The sequence below is a fragment of the Rhinolophus sinicus genome, chromosome 17 (genome assembly GCF_057876585.1).
Source record: "Rhinolophus sinicus isolate RSI-liver-muscle chromosome 17, RSI-T2T, whole genome shotgun sequence".
Classification (NCBI taxonomy): domain Eukaryota; kingdom Metazoa; phylum Chordata; class Mammalia; order Chiroptera; family Rhinolophidae; genus Rhinolophus; species Rhinolophus sinicus.
The window spans coordinates 84,892,943-84,905,890 of NC_142517.1; the positions used below are offsets into that span (position 1 = coordinate 84,892,943).

At 31.7% G+C, this 12,948-nt stretch overlaps 1 protein-coding gene across 2 annotated transcripts in view; it reads right to left on the reverse strand.

The window, feature by feature from the left end:
* Positions 1–1,138: 1,138 nt before the first annotated feature.
* Positions 1,139–12,948, reverse strand: part of ARL13B (ARF like GTPase 13B) — a 65,708-nt gene continuing 53,898 nt past the window's right edge. The window contains exons 7-10 of one of the 2 annotated variants that reach the window (XM_019755539.3): positions 12,209–12,434; positions 9,620–9,736; positions 8,572–8,640; positions 1,139–3,453 (exon numbers count right to left, since the gene is read on the reverse strand). In XM_019755539.3, the coding sequence (XP_019611098.1) occupies positions 3,377–3,453; positions 8,572–8,640; positions 9,620–9,736; positions 12,209–12,434 (489 nt within the window). In that variant the 3' untranslated portion in view covers positions 1,139–3,376. The remainder of the gene's footprint in view (positions 3,454–8,571; positions 8,641–9,619; positions 9,737–12,208; positions 12,435–12,948) is intronic. The other variant, XM_019755540.3, reaches the window with a different exon arrangement.

Consider the following 12,948-nt stretch of genomic DNA (forward strand, 5'->3'; position numbering starts at 1 on the left):
AGCTTTAAACAAATGATTTTTCTTCCTGTTTTTCCTTTAATTATAAGCTGATCCGCTCATTAAAGGAAATTCATCTCTGATTTTTTTTTCTCAAAAAAACAGGCTTCTGTAATTCTGTTTCCGCAAAGCTAATGGATTATTGCTACTTTGATAATTTATACCACACTTTAATATATGTTTTGAAATATCTGAATTTGTTATTTGGATCAGCTGGAATATATTCCTTGATAAATTAAACAGTATTAGCAGCATCTCAGTTCCAACGTATACTCCACTTAGAGAAAACTTAGATATTAAAACCAAGGATAATAAACTTTGTAAGTTATAGCTTTATTTGTGTAAGCAGTTTCATGTTTGATAAGCTTTTGCCATTTGGAAGCATTGGATGGGAGAAACTGAACATAAGTGGGGATAGCATATAGAACTGAGTAACAAAATAGTCATAGTAAAAGAACACTTAGTAGGAGATCAGCTGGAAATATACCAGCATATTCGACAGTTGAATATCTCTGGGCTATTCACAGGATGTTCTACATATTAAGTGAATTATAGTTCTTCATATGGCACTTAAAAGAGTTCTTAATTTCAAACTTGCAGAAAACATGGCACTTACGAAATTACAAATCTGCTTCCCCCATTATAAAAGTCAAATTACAAAAATTAGTTTGAAAAATTGAGGGAAACACACAAACAATAACTCTAAAAAGCTCACTATTAGCATTTTACAACACTTTTTCTAGTGTTGCTTCCATGCAGTTTTATATTTAAAATCAATTACATACAATATTGTATATTATGTTATATGTGCATTTGACACATAAAGGCATATAAAATTATCTTTTAAATAAGTAAAAATACATATTTTGATAAGTAGCTTTAACTTAAGACAGATAATGAATCACCTAGAATCATAAGATGATATGACCTTATTTTTAACTGCCTTTAAAATGACAACATTCTCTCCCATATATATGAAAACTTGTGCAAAGAAAAAACTTTCTCATGGAAAAGTAACAAAAAAATTATTATTTTCATCTATCGACTTAAAATGTCATTTAACAATCATATTTTAAAAACCGTTTCCTATTTTATTACCCCCCAAACTCATTTAAATTTATCAAATGAATAGAAAACAGCATACTGATATAAATTATTTTTATTGTGTGAAAATGTCATAATCCGTGATGATTAAAAATAAAAATGCAGCATATAACAAAATAGGCATTTAATTGTTAAAAGCCACCAGGATTTACAAAACTTGTAAAATATTGTTAGAATGCTTTAAGAATACAAATTAACTTTTGAAATATATAAAACATTAATTCCACTTTATAATATATTTAATTTCAAAAACCACTTTTATTTCCTTAAATGGACTCAGTAATTATTGTACAGTACAGTAATCACTGGTAGGAAACAAAAATTTTAAAAACATACATATTCTCAAACTAGATGAATATTAAAAAGATGGCAAAATATGAGTTTAGTGTTTTTAAAAATAAATAAATGTAAAGGTTTTGGTTTCTTCACAAAAGAAACCAAAAATATGTGCAAACACGTTTGTTTTTTTCCTCTAAAATCCAGTTCAAAATCTACCTCTGTTTCCTTGTGTTGATTTTCCTTACATTTCAGCCACTTGTCAAATTTAGGTTGTTATGAATTTTATATCTGAAGTAGAATGCTTTTTACTCAGTGTGCTAGGTAGGTCCATGTACAAAACGCAAAAAAACTACATATGATTCTGACTAGAATAAGTGACCTGATTAATGAAAGTTCAGTGAATTAAAAAATGTCAATAAAATGTGATGCACTGAAGAAAAAAATTAAAAGTAAATAAGCATATTAAACGGCCTCAGACATACTTAATCATGTTATTGTCAGATACCAGTATGTGTCTGTTGTCAGTACAAGTTACCAAACTGATCAATTTTAACAAGATGATATAGGAATCATACCGTTTATAGAATTTCCACCTTGACATAAATGTATGCTTTCAATTAAATGAAACATTCTGAATGCATTACGCAAAATATACCTCTAAAAGTTTGTCTAAATGCCAGATGATTAGAGACGCTTACAAATGCCTGCCATTCTGCAGTGCAAGAGAAATGCTATTATTTTAAATTGAGAAATTATTTTGGAATTATTTCGTTATAAAAGTAATTTTAAACCTCATTTTTGTTCTTATTGCTTTAGTACTCAAACATTTCCCTCCTGTTATAAAACACAAGTCTCTGGACCTACAGTAGCTTTTCCAGTCTTCTTGCCTTTAGTATCCAGGCACTAAAGAATTACAATAACCTAAGAGTCCCTGTAGCTGCTGGTAGAACCAGGGAATGATAAGGAGCACCTTGATCTCTGAACGGGTTTAAACTTTAAAAGAAGTGTTTATTAGGACTTTTAATGATATCTCACCTAACGTTTTTACGAATTTACAAAGCATTTTGGTCAAGAAGGTATTCCAAGTCTCATTCATTTACTAGGATCATCACCAAAGAAATCAAACAGCAGAAAACAGTTGAACTTTCTCCTTGGGTAGTGCTTTCAAATAATGTCATTTGTTAGAATTAAGATGTGAAATCTATTTTTAGAAAGTATTATTTTATAATTAGATCAAATTAGGATGTACACTTCATGAACAATAGTATTACAAAACATACCTCAAGCCATATAAATATATGCTGTGTGTATAGTTTAAAATTAGGTCAAATTAGGATGTACACTTCAAGAACAATACTACTATAAAATATACCTCAAACCATATAAATATGTCCTGTTTGTATAGTTAATGTTTGTCCAGTAAATCAACTCCATTTTCCAGACACAATTTAAACAAAGCATCTATAGAAAAGTATACAGTCAATATCGTAGTAATCAAAATTCTTAAACAAAAGCTTTAGAAAAATATAAAATGTTAAAAATTTAAGTTATAAATTCACAAGAGTTCCCCTTCCATGCATATGTATCTTACAAAAAACTGTTTAAGATACAGAAATAAAGACTATTAAATAGTAATGAAAGTGTGCAGAGTCCATTGGCTCTTTTTCTGAAAGGTTTTCCTTCTGGAATATGCCCGTAAGTGAGGATGTATAAACCAGAGCCAATACTAACTCTTACTAACTTGGTCCAAATGCTCATCCCATCTTCTGGTCGTTTTGCTTCCTTTTTTTTAACAAAAAAACAAACCCAAAAAAAAAACACATGAAGAACATGGATAAGTAATCAGTCAGATTAATTTTTGGCTATTAATTTTTTCACTGAAATCCCTATGGTTATCTTGCCCCAGTTATCAAAGGTCAGGGTTTTAGTTCTTTGCGAAAGGTGGTCCTCCCTCCAGTTCATCTTGCCATTTAGAGAGCTCATCCACGTGCTTTGGTTATGAGATCATGTCATGAACATCACTGTTAGGTCTCTGTCGCACAGCCAGGGGAGGCAGCGGCTTCCCATAGAAATCTACGTAAAGAAGGGATGCCAAAAATACAAAACAGTTATGGTAAATAGAGATTTTTGACACAATTCATCATTTACCAACCAATACTTTAAAAAAAAAAAAACACAAAAAAAACAAAAGCAACTCTGACTTGACAGATGAAGCAATGGATGGGAAGAATAGGAAAAAAATCATAATCCAAGTAAACTTGAATAAATTCAAAACACAACCAGTCGGGTAAATTCCTAGCCCTAGATTATGCATTAATCCTACTTGATTTGATAAAAAGATGCACCTAATGTATACATTATTATTTTTGTTGCCAATTACACATTCACATAAGAAGAGAACAAAATAACAAATACTCAAAATCTATGGAACCTCTTGTCAGAGCCCTGATAAGTCAGTATTTGTACAATCTAGGTTCTTATCCAATGGCTATTACTTCTAGGTATTTTGGGAGAAGAATTAATTAATTACCTTAGAGTTCTGGTAAGTAGGAATCTTTTATAATGAAGTTTCAAAACAGTTCAGTGATTTAGGGCATATTTGATACAAAAAAATTGAATTTTGTATTTCATAATAAGTTCTCATCCCTTCATTACCATAAATTGGCTTATAAATTTAATAGCATATGTGAACTTTCAGTAAGTAATTATTTCCTGGCCTATTCCCTTAAAATTGTTCTAGAAGCACAGGTGTTCAGGGTCACTTGAAATAAATATATTGAAAATGTATTAGGGGCTCATTTCCAGTTCCGCATGTGTGTAGAGTTTAGCTAAGCTACTCCATGGTATTGCTGTCTCAACATCCATTCTGTTTGGCCAAGTGGCCTGTGAGGGCCTTAAATAGATACCATATCCCTCGTGAAAGAACGTGCCCTACATAGTAACATGCCTACAGACTCATAAGTAAATGTAAGTTTCTGATACGACTTCCCCAATGGCCTTTGTGATCAACAGTCTCCCTTACCTTCCAGGGCCTTCTTAGATAAGACTCAGCGGAACTTACCAAAACTCCACTCCTTTTGGTTTGAATTGACCAATCTGGCCTTAGTCTGAGAACCTCAAACCACTCCATGCACAGACCTTAATAAAGGCATGTGCCCCAGGTCCTATAGCTCTCTCTGCCTGCAGCCTGCTTTGAGCACCCCTTGTGGAACTCTCAAGGCATACCATGTACTTCCTCCAGGACCTGTGAGTAATAAATTTCTCTATTTCAATTTCTCTTTTGGTCTTTTAGAACCCAATCTTACCATCCAGTACCCAGGGGGTCTACATAACAATTGTTGATTTAACAAAATCATAACAACACTCAAGGTGCTTGGAAGTTGCCATTCCATCTTAACAAGAAGTAAAAAGCTGTAACAGACTGAAAAATCAATAGCTTGTCTTGGATCCCTAAGAGAGAGGAGGTCACGGGACAAACCACTGCCCCAGTATTGGAAGCACAGACAGGCAAACACAGGGAGTCTCCATTTACTAGAGCAGACACTCATGAACAGAAACTACCTAGGGAACCAGTGCCTAGGTAGGAAAACCTGGCAAGAAATATCTTTTTCCCTCCCAAGAAATTATTTTATTTTTTCAGTTGATTTTGTATTATTTCTTTGCCAGAAAATTAAATCATTATATACAGAGTAGGTTTCTTACTGCCTTAACTGTAGGGGATATAAGTTGATCTCAGTGCCCAACTGATATGACCAACTTAATTGTTAACACCCATTTTTATAAAGGGCTTCAAATACTTTAACGTGAAAATTGGACAGTAGAATACTACATATTAAATTTTATCTTTGTTCACATCTTAAGATTTGAAAATATTCTTTACTGTATACATTTGGTGTTTTTATCTAAGAGAATCTTTTATTTATTTTTCAAAATGTATAATATATAACATGTCAATGAAGTACAGATTGAGAGTGTTTACAAAATGAACATAGATTCTCTTTTTAACTCTCTTTTCTGAACGCATCTGTCTTACACTGAGCGAGCTTTACAGACAATAAAAGCAATTAGAAAAGTAGAATCAAATTGCTATCATGGTAAATGTCTATAATCAAATAATTAAGAATCTGCCTTAAAAATTCCCAATCTGACTATAATAAATTGTTTTACATTTCAGTAAATTTTAAGTGCCAAAACAATTCCAATTAACTTTTAATTATCTACTCTAGTTCATCATGTATCTGTTGTCTACTTGCCATCAACCAAATGCAAAGAAATGTATACAAAATTAGGGGAAAAAAGATGTAATTATAATATTGGCACCTATCAGCATCTCAGATGAAGATCTCATTATAAGCCCTGAAAGTTAATTTATTAAATTACTTTTTATTAAAATTTTTGTTACAATTTTTAATTTATCATACCTGCTTCCTTCCCCATTAATGTAAGCAAATGATCATACACTATTTTTTAACCCAGCTTAGGTATACTTTGACTTAAAATGTATGGGCAAAAAATAATAAAGATATTTTAAAAACTTGTGAAGCTATAGTGTTTTCTTCTCTGCTATGGAAAGCTAAATTTATTGATACAAACTGAAAATTAACTGAAATACAGGAATATGGTGGTCTTAAATTAATTTATTATAATCCTTTCCCAGGAGTTCTAATTTAAAAACAAACACAAGAAAGTGAGGAAAAACAAAACAAAACAAAAACAACCTTCTCAGCTCATTTTCACCTTGCCCTTAATTGTAATGTTCCCCTTTGATGCTACCATTAGTTATTGTCTCCTCATTCTATATACTTTCCCCCAGAAACAGGAAACTATGATTCCCTCAATGCATTCATTCAGTAAACAATTACAGAACATCCATTATAGCTAAATCATTCACGTTGTGTGATAACAACTGAAACAAAAAATCTTCCTACATACCTTTGCATCCACCCAGGTCCTTTCTTTTCTCCTGAGCTCCAAAATCTTATTTATACTGGACTACAGACATTTTCAAATAGATGAGCGTACAGATACCCACTTCTTCCTCGTGTATTTTTCTTTTCCTTCTCATGTATTTTCAAGCTTAGAGATGGCACCAACCTTCCAGTCCCTTGAGCCAAATAATCCTCTATTCCTCTCTCCCTCAGCCCACACATCCATTCATCAAATATTACTTATCATCATTGTTAAAATATTCCTTGCATACATTTTTTATTCTCCATTTCAATTTCCATTCCTCATTTCTCACTTTGACTACTCCAATAGCCTCCTAACTGGGACCCTTCCTTACTTCAGGTGTGGCCACATCAAGTCTGTACTTCACACGGTGTCAAAAATTGTCTTCCTAAACAAGTCTAGTAACACTATTTCCTTGCTAACAATGTATAGTGTCTCTTGTAAAATTATAGCAAATCCAGCCATCTTAACATATACTCCTATGTGAGACCCTTCCCAACCTGGCCCTAAACCATAATTCCAGTTTCAATGCTCCCTATACAACTTTAAATCTCTTCTTTCTTACCCACGTGAACATAAGCTCCAGTCACAAGTAACTTCACACTATTTTCCAAATATGCAAGGTCCTTTTCCATCTCTCTACCTTTGAATAGTCTGTTTCTCCTACTTATTGACTTTGCTCATTCTTCGGAGGCCCAGTTCTAATACCATTTGCACTAACTGTCCATGCAATTTGTGCACAGTATTCCAATTCTGTACCATACAATGTTTAACTGTATATTGTGAATTGTCATATATAATATAGTAAGCTGAAGTACTGTCTTCTCTATTAGACTAGCATCCCCAGAAAGGCAGAATTTATGTCTTATTCGTCTGGGTATCACCAATATTTTAGGTGTTCTCAAATTCAAAATAGTTATTTGTTGGATGCCTTATTCAGTAAGGGAAAAAATATCTGTCATAGGAAAAATTAATATTTTCTCTATATACGTACACATACATAAACACACATATTAACATTATCTAATTTTTTCTAACAACAAAATAAATATTTAAACTGACAATGTATTCTAACCTATACAATATCAGAGTATAATAAAACAGGAACTAACCTATCACAGTCAATAAAAACATTGTGATGTAAAGTAGTCAACCAAGTATAGATGTGCTTTCACTGCAATTCTGGTATAGTCTAAGGACAAAGTTTTCTGTCTTTAGAAATGAAAGCAAATCCTTTAATTTTTACTAATGATTATGAAAAAATATTTCATTACTGACCTATGGTATTCTGAAAACGAAAGCAAATAGCACATTTATATTTATACACTTTTTGAATAAAAACATTTTATACAGTTTGATATAATTTCAAATTATACGGTAAAGCTTTTCTAAAGATTAAACTTCTGACATTTTTTTCTAATACATGGGAAAACAAGTTCTAGATTAGGTGAACAGGGTCATCAAAAAGAGAACTGGATTTTCTTGATGGAGAAGTTTATTGAGCTCTGTATATATAAGTATCATTTTGCATTCTGGAAATATTTATTGAAAGAATCTAGGCTGATGGTCTGAAATCAGAACTTCTGCCTGTTGCATAAGGCGGTTCCCTCCTCCCAATAGTCCTTTCTCTAGTTTGCTTGCTGTGGAGTTCTACTGCCATGTTCTGGCTGGACTACCCCTTAGGTTAATTTCATCCAAAGAAAATTATTTTCTTGAGGCAATAAAGTTTTCAGTAACTTTCTTTCTATTTAGGTGAACTTTACTGGGTATACTTGATTGATCTCTGATTCTGCAATTGTGTTGGTCTTCATTTGAATATTCAACAGCTGGGTGTCTTATTAGAATCAGAGAAAGAACAATTACGTGGCATCATTGAGTATATTGAGCATATATAGGACTATGCCTTCTTTTAGCACTAAAATTGTAATGTCTACTTAATTTAAATTGCTTTAAAACCTTTCCCTTTCCATCACTATTTACATAAATATATAATGGATACACACAAGGTATGATTATTTTTTACCTCTGTATTCTAAGGTAAACATCAAATCAAATTATATAGAGGCAAAGGGACTTAAGAATAAAAATAAATAAGTTAAATGAAAAAAGCAAAGTATAATGAATGAAAAAATATGGCTGTGGATTTGAAAGGCTTCCAAAAATAAACGTTTGTTGAAGTGCTGAGGTAAAGAAAAGTGAATGTGATGTACAGATATTTGAAAACTGATCCTTTTGCATTACCATTATGACGTGTTTCACCAAGAAGCTCAAGTTTTGGAAGTCTAGTGACTTTGGGGGTTCCCCAGCCAACTAAAGAAAAAGAAAAACATTTAAAACACTGTTAAACAAAGTCTCTTTGGGTCTGTTGGGAGGATCCCTCCCTCGACAGGAATGTATATAACATATGACGTCGGTTCATATGTAAGAATGACACAATACTAAATAGCCATAAATCCACTTAAAATAGCTTCTAGTTAAAAATGTAATTGTAGGTTGGCAACATTTGCTTTAAATTTTTATATACCTGTAGTTAAAAATATAAGCATCTTCACCACTATCATAAATAACATTAGGCTATTATTGTCACTCCTAGCAGAAGCTAAAAGAAATGTTTACTTATCAAATGGAATACTAGAAATGAGTCTTCAAATAATTCTCAAAGGAAATGTTATCATTTAAAGCCTTCTAGCAGAGCTAAAAGGACACTAAAAACATACACATTTAGATATTTATTTACCACTTATACTATAAGTGGTACTATGCCTCATGCTAAAAAATTACAATTATTATGCAGTTAGTATGTCCCAGTGCTTTACATGCAGTATTCCATTTAATCCTCATAACAACTTAGAAGGTCGGTATGTATGTTGGAAATATAATGGAAAAATTCACACATTTTGGTTTCAAATGTTAACTTTCAGGATGAAAGATGCAAATTTTTTTAAAGCTCCTATTAGCCATCCATTCATTAAACTTAAATCCCTTTTAGCAATCTGGGTCCTGATAGTTCAAATAGAAATTGAATCCATTCTAGGAAGTACCTGGGTAAGGTTTTCTTAATAATGTTTACTTTTTTTAAACTTTAATAAAATATTTTTTCTGGTTAAAAAAAGCAATAGATATTCATGTTGACAAATTTTGAACAAAGCAAACAGAGCAAAGAATTTTACCTTTTTTCACAAATTCACAAGTTAATGAATCTACTGAATAAAAACTGCACAATTTCTTTCTTTTTCTTCATTGTTTAAATCAGCATTTCTAAATTCAGTATCAATATCAATTTACTCACCAGGAGGAGGAGGTGGGGGTGGTGTTGGGCTCTTAGGAGCAGGGTCATCTGTATTGACAGGTTCTACACGGTGACTCCTTTTTATTCTTAATTTCTTAGTTTTCTTTTTACTGTTATCTACAAGAACATAAACATGGAAATTTATTTATGCCTTTGGGGAAAAGTAAACTTCTATAATAAAAATTAAGACTAGAACTAGAATATTGATGTTATAATTACCACAGACATATATCTTCAATTCAACTTTGCAATTATTACCAATAACAAAATGTGAACTTGCTTTTACTAAGAACAAATTTTTTGAAATGATTGCTTATTGAATGAGTTAACAAATACGATACAAACAACAAAAAGCCTATTTTCTAAATTTGATGATTATACAGAATACAAAAAAGTTCACATTTCCAAAAGTAACTTATATTTTTCCAAATGCATATTAAATAAATGTAATTGTCTAATTGCACAGATTTCCATAAAACTCAAAATGGCCCATGGAAATAGGAGAGGTGTTAATTTATCTCAGTAGGATATATATCATGATTCTAGGTATAAATAGTCCAAAAATAATTATTTAAAAATGTAAAAAAAGATCCCAATCAAAGCTAAGCACATTACCCATTAAAATAACCCCCAAACAAGGTATGCCCAATATAAATATATACAACCAAAATCACATGATTGGACCCTGCAGAATTGAATTTTTGTTCTTCCTAATGATAACTTTTTACAGATTCTCACTTAAGCACATATAAACATTTTAAAGACATCTATGTTGTTAACGTGTAAACTTAAACAATGTAAAGCAGGTTATGTAGATAAATAACCAAATGTCATAATTACTGAAATATTTTCACTGACAATTCCAAACTGCTAAATTTATAGATATGTAATATATTTTTGAAAATGGGTATTCTGTTACACAAGAAATGCTCAATCCATGAAACCTACAAAGCAATGAGAAATATAAACATACATATTTAGAAACATGTTATTTTTCTAAATAGATTAGTGTCATTTGAGACATTTTACTTCAAATAGAAACAAAGACATCATTTTACAATTAAAGCTGGGAGCTTTACAACTGGAGAAAGGAAAGACAGCCTCCTGAACGATCTGTTATTTTATAGCCTGGGCAAGTAGCTCAAGCTCTTGGAAGAGCATAAGATAGAGAACACATGATCTGAAGTGGGGTCTCAGCCCAGTTACAGATGAGACATGATCTTAAATAAGTTACTCAGTCCCTCCAAGTCCCTGGTTTCCTATTCTATATAATGGGAATAATATGCCCTAGGATTTCTTGTGAAATTATATATATATATATATATATATATGGCATCTGAAACCATGTTCTAAATTATAAAATGCTAATTATAATAATACAAATAATTATGGTTATATGATTCACTATCTCAGATCTTTTTACGCTTTATTTTCAAGTCATCTGCCAAATCATTTTGCTCTTTAACAATGTATTAGTGTAAAAGAGAGTTCTTTCAATATATTGAGAGGCCACTTTAGGTTTGCTTTCTGTTAACTCCACTATATAGCTACCCAAATTTCCCAACTTACAAAAAATATAACTTTCAAATCTAATTATTTTTTATATAGCGAAACATTCAAGTTAGCTAATCTCCACTTCAGGGATTGGGATCTTATTTTCACCAACTCTTTGATACTGTACAAAAATTCTTATATACTGTACAACGGAACCATATTGTTAACTAGGAATGGCAAGGAAGTCATGGTTATCGGGTATCTCCCATGTATGTCAGGCCCTGTGCTAAAAACATAGGGTTATAAGTAACTCTCAAAGTCCTATGAAAAAAGATGATGCTTATTTCCCTTATGGACATGGAAAAAAAAAAAAAAAAAAAAAAAACAAGACTAAAGAACGTTATATAACATAAGATATATCTAGTAGATGGAAAAGTCAGGATGCTATATCAGGTTGTCTGATTCCAAACACAGGCTGTCTCTCTGAGACCAAAAGACATGAACTTCCTGTTAAATAACATAGCCACTTAGAAAAAGAAAAGTAATTATGATTTGAACATTTTATAAGAGGAAACTGGCTGTTAGATAAGACTTTTAAAATGTTCAAGTAATTATGTCTGCATGCTACAGAAATAGCAAGTTAATAAAGGAAATGATGTTGATTGTCGCATTATGAGGCTTGAAAAGAAACACACCAACAAAAAACACAAATAGGCCTTAAAGGTATTAAATACACTCGAAGGATTCCTGGGGCTATGCTATTAGGTTGGTGCAAAAGTAACTGCGGTTTTTGCAATTATTTTTAACCTTTTAAACCACAATTACTTTTGTACCAACCTAATATATGCCAAATTTATGAAACTTAAATTAAAATTTCTGTTGAAATTCTTTTAAGTTACAAAAGACTACATTTTAAAGCACAGTGAATAAAAACACAATTTAGCAAATTGACTAATGAGTAATTAAAAACCATGATAAATACTGCACTTGGAGACAAAAAAATATTACAGTACATTTTTTATGAAAATAATCATGACAAATGAAAGAAGTATAATTAATACGTATATCTTTTTATTTAATAACTAGTTTTATCACCTGATTCTGATGATGGCTGGTCTGTCTCATCTTCATTCTCCAACTGCTGTGTTAATGCCTCCTTATAATTTTCTACTATTCCAAACTCATTGTTTTTTTGGCTACTGTCACTGATCTGGCTCTTGGTCTCTATGTGCTCATGCTCCATTTTATGTTTCAGGGGGTAGTCATCACTGTCTTTCTCCATATTTTGCCTCTTTTTCTCTTTTTCAAGTTTTTTTTCATTCTAACAAAAATGAAACATATCATCTTTACTATAACAGTTGCATCTAAGATAGTTTTAAGGGAGAATCAAATAATCCAAGAGCATTCTGTAGTTTCAGGGAACTGTGATATTACTATTAAAACATTACTTGTTGAAGATATCATTAAAACATGCTAATTGGCAAACATTCAGAAAACAGATTGCATAAAGAAAGAACATAAACATTACTGGTAATTCCACAATCTAGAGATGAGCACTATTTGGCGTATAATCAAGAGGTGCTTTTCTTTACCACACATACAGACATACACCATCCACAAACATACATAAATGTGATGCATTATTTTTCTCTACATAATCGTATTTGTATTTGTTTTTTTAAACAAAAAAGAATTGAAGTTTTTATTTAAGAATATATATTTCTTTCCTTGTCAATGAATATATGAAGCGCTCAGAATAGTGCCTGATTGGGGCGGCCAGATGGCTCAGTTGGTTAGAGCACGAGCTCTGAGCACCAGGATTGCTGGTTCGATTC